This window comes from Mustela putorius, unplaced genomic scaffold (assembly GCF_011764305.1).
Source record: "Mustela putorius furo isolate JIRA1106 unplaced genomic scaffold, ASM1176430v1.1 tig00003896_pilon_pilon_pilon, whole genome shotgun sequence".
Classification (NCBI taxonomy): Eukaryota; Metazoa; Chordata; class Mammalia; order Carnivora; family Mustelidae; genus Mustela; species Mustela putorius.
This window is the reverse complement of record NW_025422045.1, coordinates 15,207,330-15,218,910: the sequence shown is the minus strand read 5'-3', so window position 1 is coordinate 15,218,910 and position 11,581 is coordinate 15,207,330. Positions and strand designations below refer to the sequence as shown.

The 11,581-nt window shown below is 37.4% G+C and overlaps 1 protein-coding gene across 1 annotated transcript; it reads right to left on the bottom strand.

The window, feature by feature from the left end:
- Positions 1–426: 426 nt before the first annotated feature.
- Positions 427–1,368, bottom strand: LOC101690573 (olfactory receptor 4K14-like). Its single transcript, XM_004781930.3, has one exon. It carries the CDS (start codon positions 1,363–1,365, stop codon positions 427–429), a length of 939 nt encoding a protein of 312 aa, XP_004781987.1. The 5' UTR covers positions 1,366–1,368.
- Between the last annotated feature and the right edge of the window lie 10,213 nt (positions 1,369–11,581).

The window sequence follows — 11,581 nt, the reverse complement described above, 5'->3', positions numbered from 1 at the left end:
AAAATAATCCAGTTGCCTCTTGACAAGAGGTTAGATGAAGTTTTAAGGGAAGAGGTCAATGTCAGAGGAATACTTCTCAAATGAAGTTAGGAGAAGGTTTATTAAGATACACTATCCATCAGGATGAGTGGATGGCTTTGTGCAATGAATTTTAGGTTCTCATTTAACATAGTTAAAGGCACAGGAAGGCTGATTAGATAATTCCCTCAGAAAGAAGAATCACTAATGTGGGGTTTTAGGAATATATTTTGGTGGTGGTCTACTGGTTGAGTAAATAAATTTGATTTTTAAAATTCTACTAACCCTATTCCTGCTCTTGGAGACAGCCATAACATATAGAAATAAACTGAATTCCTAGATTTTCAACCTATTTTAAAAGGTCAATGTATTTTCAATTTGAAGTGCTTACAGTAAGTTTTCTGGGCATTAAATATTTCCCTTGGAATCCATGTAGTAGTGTCTGAATCTTTTCATGGCATCTTTTATCTCTTTATTTCTCAGGGTATAAATAGCTGGGTTTAGGAGAGGTGTAATAACAGAGTAAAAGACAGCAAGAAATTTGTCCACCCAGGTGATGCTGAGTGGCCAGACGTAGATGAAGATGCAAGGCCCAAAGAAAAGCACCACCACCGTAATGTGAGCAGTACAGGTAGATAGTGCCTTAGATGCACCAGCTTTAGAGCTTTGGCGGATAGTAAGAAGAATATAGGTATAGGATATCAACAACAGAATAAAGCAGGTCATGGCCAGAACCCCACTGTCAGTGTTCATTAATATTCCCAAATTGTAGGAATCTATGCAGGCAAGCTTGATTACCAGGGGTATGTCACAGAAGAAGCTGTCAATTTCCCTGGGGCCACAGAAGGGCAATTGCACAATCACAGCCATTTGACTCATAGCATGCACAAAGCCAATGGTCCAGGAAGTCACCACCAGCCCAGTGCATTTTTGCAGGCTCATAATGGTTGAATAGTGCAGTGGCTTGCAGATGGCTACAAAGCGGTCATAGGCCATTACTACTAATAGCACCATCTCACCCCCTCCAACAAAATGTACATAGAGGATCTGGCACATACACCCTCCAAAGGAAATAGTCTTGTTCTCCCTAAGAAAGTCTGTGATCATCTTTGGAGTGGTGACTGAAGAAAGCCACATATCAACAAAGGACAGGTTGGCCAACAAGAAGTACATGGGGCAATGAAGATGGGGGTCAGTGATGATTAGGATCATAATGACAATATTTCCAGATATAATAATCAGGTAAAGTATAAAAAATATTATTAAGAATAAGATCTGCATATTCCATGAGTGGCAAAGTCCCAGAAGCACAAATTCTGACACTGTAGACACATTTCCGTTATCCATTTTATTCAGTGTGTCCTCTAAAATAACCTAGAGAAAAGGATAGATTGTCAGTTACTGGCATGGGAAAGGGTACTTAATTTTTAGACTTCAGTTGGAAATTAATTTCATTGAAAGTTAATTTTCACTGAAAATGAGCATTTATATCTGAGAGTAAAAATATAGCTGGGAAGACAAATCTTGGCAAAATATTTATGCCATAATGCCTTTTAAAAGAAGCTAAATGTCTAAGATTGACTTTCCAAAAAGCAAAGTCTGAGATGGGATTTTCATGTAAATGATTTATTGAGAGGGTGCTCTTGTAAAAAGTGAGTGAGGAAAGCAGCACAGCTAAAGAAAATGCTAAAAAAAAAAAAAAAAAAATAGTTATGGTGTCATCTGGAAATTAGCTTCAGTCCACCACTCCAGTAAAAAGCATCTGAGTGGGGTACTACCAATAACCATTACATGAAATAACTAAAATTTAAGTCATCTATTTAAGAAAATTATAGTGAGCAGGTATCAAATCCAGAGCAATTGACATGGTAGGAAATTACAGTTTCATTGTATTATGCATAAAGATTCCTTCAAACCTCAGTTGAACCTCTTTTATAAAATATCATAAAACTATTTTATTACTATAAAATATGTGTTGGAACAATCTGTTGGAGAGAAGTTATAGAAAGCCTTATAATATCTTGGCATGATAATTCAAATGCAAAATGAGGCACATAATTTATTATTAAGACCACAATGAAATGAAATGCATTTAGTGAACTAAATGTATTAGAAAAAAATTTGGAGAGTTGTCTGAGAAAGGGATTCACCAAAGAGGAAGATAACTCCGACTCAGAGTCTAACGGGAAATCTGAATGATAGCAAATATATAACCAAAATATAATAAATATTCAAATTTATCAACATAAGATATTTGTGTTCATTTACAGTTGACTTTTGAACGACACAGGTGTTATGAACAACCCAGGTGAACTGTGGAGGGGTTTTTTAATATGCTGATTTTTTTCAGTAGGTACAGTACTGTAAATATATTTTCTCTTATGACTTTTTAAATAATGTTTTCCTTTTTCTAGCTTCACTGTGATAATTCAATATACAATACATATACAAAATATTTTTGTTGTCAGTAGTGCTTTTTGGTCAACAGTAGACTATTGTTAAATTTTGGATGATTCAAAAGTTGTACACAAATTTTTGACTCCATTTTTCAAGGGTCAGCTATGTATTCATAGATGCTAGGAAATCCCTAGGTTTTCAAATAATGCCATACAGGTTTGAAATATCTATGTGTCATTTCTAGGATGTAAATATATTGTAGACTTATGGAAGTAAAGTACATCTTTGACTCTTAACGCTGAGTGAGGACAAAGATAAAATTTGAGATCATCAGTTATATACCTCTAAATATAATATGTAAATATTTATAATTTCTTTTTCAAAATATTTTTTTTATTTATTTATTTGACAGACAGAGATCACAAGCAGGCAAAGAGGCAGGCAGAGACAGAGAGAGGGGGAAGCAGGCTTCCTGCTATGCAGAGAGCCCAATGTAGGGCTCGATCCCAGGATCCTGAGATCATGATCTGAGCTGAAGGCAGAGGCTTTAACACACTGAGCCAACCAGGCACCCCAATAAATATTTATAATTTCTTATTTTGTAGAAATACTATGTAAGTATAATAATGACATTCTTTTTTTTTTTTTTCCAGCATGACAGTATTCATTGTTTTTGCACCACACCCACTGCTCCATGCAATCCATGCCCTCTATAATACCCACCACCTGGTACCCTGACCTCCCAACCCCCACCTCTTCAAAACCCCCAGATTGTTTTTCAGAGTCCATAGTCTCTCATGATTCACCTCCCCTTCCAATTTCCCGCAAATCCCTTCTCCTCTCTAACTCCCCATCTCCTCCATGCTATTTGTTATGCTCCACAAATAAGTGAAACCATATGATAATTGACTCTCTCTGCTTGACTTATTTCACTCAGCATAATCTCTTCCAGTCCTGTCCATGTTGCTACAAAAGTTGGGTATTTATCCTTTCTGATGGAGGCATAATACTCCACAGTGTATATGGACCACATCTTCCTTATCCATTCGTCCGTTAAAGGGCATCTTGGTTCTTTCCACAGTTTGGCGACTGTGGCCATTGCTGCTATAAACATTGGGGTACAGATGGCCCTTCTTTTCACTACATCTGTATCTTTGGGGTAAATATTCTTTATATTCATCCTTAAGTACACTCATACCTTTTCTCATTGGATGATAAAAAGATAATTTTATATCTCTATTCTCCTTTTACTATTTCTTTCCCTTTCCTTTTTTTTCACTTTTTAATATGTCTCTTTCTTTTTTACCTTTTTTTTTATTTATTACTTTATTTTTTTTATTTTTAAAATTTTTTCAGCATAACAGTATTCATTGTTTTTGAACCACACCCAGTGCTCCAGGCAATCCATACCCTCTCCAATACCCACCACCTGGATCCCCCAACCTCCCACCCCCTGCCCCTTCAAATCTCTCAGATTGTTTTCCAGAGTCCATAGTCTCTCATGGTTCACCTCCCCTTCCAATTTCCCCCAACTCCCTTTTCCTCTCTATCTCCCCATGTCCTCCATGATTTTTGTTATGCTCCACAAATAAGTGAAACCATATGATAATTGACTCTCTCTGCTTGATTTATTTCACTCAGCATAATCTCTTCCAGTCCTGTCCATGTTGCTACAAAAGTTGGGTATTCGTCCTTTCTGATGGAGGCATAATACTCCATAGTGTATATGGACCACATCTTCCTTATCCATTTGTCCATTGAAGGGCATCTTGGTTCTTTCCACAGTTTGGCAACCGTGGCCGTTGCTGCTATGAAACATTGAGGTACAGATGGCCCTTCTTTTCACGTCATCTGTATCTTTGGGGTAAATACCCAATAGTGCAATTGCAGGGTTATAGGGAAGCTCTATTTTTAAATTCTTGAGGAATCTCCACACTGTTCTGATATGAACAGACACTTCTCCAATGAAGACATACAAATGGCTATAAGACATATGAAAAAATATTCATCATCACTAGCCATCAGGGAGATTTAAATTAACATTTTTTCTACATTAACAAGCACACCCTTAGCAGGTTATACAGATGCAAAAGAAGTTCAGACCTGCTACCTGCTTTCAGTAGCTTTGTATCTTTTTTACTTTTCACTTCTGCTTTTGTCTGAGAGGGGTTATTCACATTTTAAGAAACCTTACATGAGGCAGTAGCACATTTTATTAAAGCACCTTTGAAATTCTTAACTTTAACTTGGAGAATTTTCATAAAGGAAGTAATGATAACCTTGGGATTAGTAAAATTGAGAAATCAGGGAAAGGAGACAAATTGAGATACTTTTGTAGGAGTATTAAATATGGCAACACATTTTTCATGGTCTTCTAGACTCAATGTTCATCCACTAAGATTTTTTTAAACAATAATCATCATAAAACTGAGATTCTCAACATTTATGTTTTTATAAGAGAAACTTGGACTCAAATAATTTAATGAATTGCCTGAGATACACACTGGGTGAGGTGCACAGGGAGAAAGTCCGACTTTCTTCTTCAGCTTAAGATGCCTTCCTTTTCTTTCAGATTGTAGTTTTATCTTACTTCTCTAGTAACTGAATTATGTCATTTCTCACTGGATATATAACTGTTTTTACTTTTTTTAAAGATTTTTTAAAGATTTATTTATTTGACAGGCAGAGATCACAAGTAGGCAGAGAGGCAGGCAGAGAGGAGGAAGCAGCCTCCCTGCTGAGCAGAGAGCCCGATGAGGGACCTGATCCCAGGACCCCGAGATCATGACCTGAGCCGAAGGCAGAGACTTTAACTCACTGAGCCACCCAGGCACCCCTGTATTACCCTCTTTAAGGTCAGGAGTTAAACAAGCCACACTCAAGATGTCATGGGTGAGCATGGGCAATACAGATAAATACAGATTTTTTAAAAATTAAAGAAGAGAGTCACAGGGAACACGAGATAGCTTACCAAATATGAATTTATTCCTAAGACTAAATTGCTTTTTCCTCTTCTCTTCTGGTGTATGCTTGAGATGACATCCACAGTTGGGTGGAGACAGTATCTGTAGAAGCACTTTCCCTCGACCTGACATATATTCATCACTAGAAGAATCCCTTGGGTGAAATTTTCCTATTATGTATTCTGGGTAGGACAAAAATTATGAAAATAATTTCTGTTGGACATCTCTTGGGAATAACCTTTCCATATTCAAGAAATCAGAACAAGGAGATAAGAAAAATCACATATAAAGCAGCTATGCATTAAACATTAGTGAAGTTTTAAATTTTTATCATTTAACATATAAGTACCAAGAAGATGTCTTCTGCAATCTTATTCTCTAACTAGATTTTTGTCATCAAATTCAGTTAAGGTTTTAGTGCTAGTTGCAAGGGAAGTCATATCTTGACTAGTGTATTCTATAACCACCATCATGGGTGGCTGCAAGATGAGTAGATCTCTGTACCCACTGGCCAAATCTTTAGGTTAATTTAGAGGCCTTAAGTGGGTTCAGCCATGTATACTATATGGACAGTGTCAACACCACATCACTCTCTAAAGGCTGTATCCTTCAGGCAGCTTCTGGGAGCAGGGTAGGCAAGTAGAATGCACATTCCAAGGACAGTGTAGGTGGTGAGAAACCTCCAATTGCCCAGGTCCAGCTCATGGGTGAACTGGTGGTCACATCCTCTTTATGACCTTCCCCTCCAGTTTGCTGATTATATTTTTAAAAAAATTATTTCTCCTTGCAACTCTTTCAGTTTTTGCTTTTAATTCTGATGTCAGGAACATAAATAATTAAATCATTACTACTTCCTGATTAATTGATTTCTTTCTCAATATGAAATTGCTTTTTTAAAAATATTTTGTTTATTTGAGAAAGAGAACACATGCAAGAGCCTAAGTGGGAGAGGGGCAAAAGGAGAGAGGGAGAAGCAGATTCCCCGCTGAGCAGGGGGCCTGGGTGGCAGGGGGAGGTAGCCTCAATCCCAGGATTCTGGGATCTCGACCTGAGCCTACAGGAGACACTGAACTGACTGAGCCACCCAAGCACCCCATGAAATGACATTCTTATCCCTGGTATTATTCTTTGCTCTGAAATGTACTTTGATATTAAAATGGCCTCTGATGAATTCTTTTGATCTGTGTTCATATGATATATCTTTTTTCTATATTTTTCTGTCCTTTATTTTTTTTTTTTTTTTTTTAAATAGCCTTTTCCTTTAGAATAGTTTTAGATTTACGCCAAAATTTGGTGGAACATACAAAGAGTTTTCATATACCTCCTGAGCACCCCCCATATGCACAACTTCCCTCATGGTCAACATTTGATACCACAGTGATACATCTTTCCAATCAGTGAACCCACACTGACATATCACTATCACTCAAAATCCATTGTTTATATTAGGGTTCACTTTTGATGTTGTATACACTATAGGTTATTACAAATATATAATAACATGTATTCACCATTGTAGTGTCATACAGAATAGTTCCACTGCCCTGAAATCATATGTGCTCTGCCTATTTACTTTCCCCTCTTTCTTAATCCCTGGCAACTACTAATTTTTTTTTTCTTCAGTGTTCCAGAATTCATTGTTTATGTACCACACCCAGTGCTCCATGCAATATATGTCCTCCCTAATACCCACTACCAGGCTTACCCAACCCCTCTCTCACCTCCCTTCCAAAACCCTCAGTTTGTTTCTCAGAATCCACAGTCTCTCATCTTTGATCTTCACCTCCAATTTCCCCAACTCACTTTTCCGCTCCATCTCCCTATGTCCTCCATGTTATTCCTTTGCTCCACAAATAAGTGAAACCATATGATAATTGACTCTTTCTCCTTGACTTATTTCACTCAGCATAATCTCTTCTAGTCCCATCCATGTTGATACAAAAGTTGGGTATTCATCCTTTCTGATGGAGGCGTAATACTCCATAGTATATGAGTACCACATCTTCTTTATCTTTTCATCTGTTGAAGGGCATCTTGGTTCTTTCCACAGTTTGGCAACTGTGACCATTGCTGCTATGATCATTGGGGTACAGATGGCCCTTCTTTTCACTACATCTCTATCTTTGAGATAAATACCTAATAGTGCAATCCCTGGCAACTACTAATTTTATGGATTGCATAGTTTGGCCTTTTCCAGAATGGCATATAGTTGGAATTATACAACATACATTGGGTTTTTTCCCTTAGTAATATGCATTTCAGTTTCTTACATGTCTTTTTGTAGCGTGATAGCTTATTTCTTTTTAGCACTGAAGAAATTTCATTGTCTGGACTTACCATGGTCTATTTATCCATTCACCTTCTGAAGGAGATCTTCAGTATGGAGGTTTTTGTTCCAATGTATTTGGGTAAATGCTAAGCAGCACAGCTGGTGGACTGAATGGTAAGTGTTTATTTAGTTTTGTAAGCAACTGCCAATTGTCTTCCAAAGTAGGTGTACCATTTTGGATTCCCATCAGGATTAGAGTCCCTGTTGCCCCATATCCTTGCCAGCATTTGATGTTATCAATGTTTTAGATTTAGTAATCCCAATCAGTTTATAGTGGATCTTGTTTTAATTTTTAATTCTTTGATGATACATGATGCTGAGCATCTTTTCACATGCTTATTTGTCATCTGTATATATTCTTTTTTAAAAGAACATTTTATTTATTTATGACAAAGAGATAGCAAGAGAGGGAATACAAGCACAGGGCAGCTGAGAGGGAGAAGAAGGCTCCCTGCTGAGAAGGGAGCCCATATGGGGCTCGATCTCAGGACCCTGGGATCATAACCTGAGCCAAGGGCACATGCTTAACTGACTGAGCCACCCAGGCACCCCTATATTCTTTAGTGAGGTTTTTAATCAGGTGTCTTGATGATTTTTTTTTTTTTAATGAGGTTGCTTCTTTGTTGTTGAGTTTAAAGAGATCTTTGAGTATACTGGATAGCAACACTTTATCAGATAGGTCTCTTGTAAATATTTTTTTCCCAGAGTGGCTTTTCTTCTCATTCTCTTGGCATTGTCATTTGCAGAGAAAATGTTCTAAATTTTCACGCAGTACAGCTTGTCAGTTATTTCTTTCATGGATTGTGCCTTCGGTGGTATATTTTAAAAGTCACTGCCACACACAAGGTCATCTAGCCTTTTTTCTATGTTATCTTCTAGAAGATTTATATTTTTTACTTCACAAAAGGTCTATGATCCTTTTGGGTTAAATTTTGTGAAAAGTGTAAGGTGTATGTTGGTTTCTCTTTTTCTTTTCTTTTCTTTTCTTTTTTCTTTTTCCTCCCCCTCCCCCCCCCCCCCCCCCCTCCCTCCCCTCCCCCCCCCCCCTCATTCCTCCCCCCCTCATCCCCCTCCCCCTCCTCCTCCTCCTCCTCTTCTCTCTCTCTCTCTCTCTCTCTCTCTCTCATTTTTTGGCACATGGATGTCCAGTTGTTCAAGTAGCATTTGTGGAAAATACTCTCTTTGCTCCCCTGCATTACTTTTGCTTTTTTCAAAGATCAGTTGCCTAAATTTATGTGAGTCTATTTCTGGACATTCTATCTCATCCCATTGATATATGTCAATACCACATTATCTTTGTTACTGTAGCTTTATAGTTAAGTTCTGAACGTGGGTAGTGTCTGTTCTTTGACTTTGTTCTCTTCCTTCATCCTCACAGATTTAACCTATCTATGACTTTACATTTAAAATGTGTTTCTGTTCTGTAGTATATAGTTGAATTGGTAAGAAGTGTTGGTCTATAGTTTGTTTGTTTGTTTGTTTGTTTATTTATTTTTGTGCTGTCTTTGTCTGGCTTTGGTATCAGGGTAAAATTGCCCTCATAGAATGAGTTGTGAAATGTTTCCTATTTCTCCATTTCTTGGAAGAGTTTTAGAGGAATGGGTCCTATTTCTTTAAAAATTTGCCAGAATTTACCAATGAAGCCACCAGAGCCTGGAGTTTTCCTTTGGGAAATTTAAAAAAATACTAACAATGTCTATTTCTTATATGTCTCTTTAGATTTTCTATTATTGTATATTTTTAGGCATTTGTCCCTTTCATATGAGTTACCTAATTTGTTGGTACATAGTTTTCCAGAGTATTCCTTTAAAATATATATATTTTTTATTTTTATAGGATCATTAGAGATGTTTCCACTGTGACCCTGATCATTTCAAATAGTAGGCCACAGACATAGAATTTTTGCATTGCTCTCCAGATAAAATCACCTTCCTCAGGCAGGGCTTCCATGTTTTTCTTTTCTGCAATGCTCACCTGGGCAGATCTCCACACCATGGGCATATCTCCACAGTGTGGAGCCAGAGCCAAGTTGGGGAGATGGGAGCCATCAGTTATCATGACCAGCCTTAGTACCACCTGGGATATAATCTCTTTGTCTCAGTTCTGGAGCTTGGAGGGATAATGGGAGCTGCTTTTCCTTATGGGATGCAGCACCTATGTAGCAGAGAACTTTGACAGTAGAGAACTGGGAGAAATAGGTGCAGAATCTGGCTTAATGTCAGAGACTTCCTCTGCTATTACTGAGATTCTTGAATAAATATTTCTCAATTTGTTGTATGCCCTCTGGTTATTTTCCTTAGACTTGAAAAAGTTTAAAGGTTTTCTTTTGTTTTGGGTACTTTTGTCTGAAAACTTTTTCCAGTTTTATTGCTGTTTCTCTTGGAAGATGATTTTCAAATCCTATTTTATTCCTTTTTATTGTTCAACATATGGATATGTCACAGTTTGCTTATCCATTTATGTTTTTACAGATGCTGGTGATAATGAATTGAGCTTCTATCAACATTTGCAAAGTCTTTGTGTATAATAGAGACAATATAATATTGTTGAACCTTAAACAAAGCAGGGATTAAGGGTGCTAACCCCTTGCATAGTCAAAAATCCATGTATAACTTTCAGTCTTCTAAAACCCAACAACTAGTAGCCTAGTGTTGACTGGAAGCCTTACCAATAACATAAAATGTTGATTAACATGTATCTTGTATGTTTTGTGCATTATATACTATATTCTTACAATAAAGTAAGTTAAACACAAGAAAATGCCATAAGGAAGAGAACATATATTTGTAGTAGCATACTTTATTTTTCAAAAGAAATTGGCATATAGGTGGGCCCAGGCAGTTCAAAGCCATGTTGTTCAGGGGTCAGCTGTAATCAGTACATTTTAATGTGAATGTGCCAAATAGCAGTGCCTGCAGAGTCTGGGATTCTCACTAGGACCCCAGATCTTCACATGCAGTTTCTTAGAGTTAGACTCATTTTCCTGTTACACAAATAGAACTTCAAAGTTGTTCTCACCTCTTGGCCAGTGCTCTTCAATTCATTATAGTATGAGCAAAGCTTGTCTAAAAAAGTTAGAAAATATGTAAAATCTTTGTGCTTCCTAGGCCATTTTTCCTGTCTTTCTCTGTCTTTTCCCTGTTCTTAGTATCTACCCCCATCAGGCCACCATTTCTGCAAGGGTTTGACCTCAGCTGGTTGTCATAGAGGAGAATAATTAAACTCATTCATGATATGATATGCATGACTGAAAACAAGCAGATATGTTACCATTTGTATTTTTGTATATTTAAATAATGAATTTATTAAAAGCATATGGTTTTATCACTAAAAGAATGAGAAAATATAGTGGAATTTCAGGTCCTGTGACAAGCTATACTGAGTGAAGATTTTGGGCAAGGGACTCTTTCAGGCCCCATTGAACACATCAGCAAATACGTCTACATTTGTTTGTGTGTGGATGTATGTTTTGTTTTGTTTCATTTTGAAGAAGATAAAGGCAGGGTGCCTGGGTGGTTCAGTGGATTAAAGCCTCTGCCTTTGGCTTAGATCATGATCCCAGGATCCTGGGATCAAGCGCCACCTCGGGTTCTCTGTTCAGCAAGGAGCCTGCTTCACCCGCCGCCCCCCTGCCTGCCTCTCTGCCTACTTGTGATTTCTGTCTGTAAAATAAATAAATAAAATCTTAAAAAAAAAAAGATAAAGCCTACTTTTATTTATCCATCAACAGATAGACCTGTGATTTGGAAGGGACAGCAACATTAATACAATACTCATCATTAACACAACTGAAACACAAAGGGGTCTGATACGTCTTCACAGTGACATGATGCCTTAATAAGTTGGGGAAATAGACTACTCACTAACTGCTTTC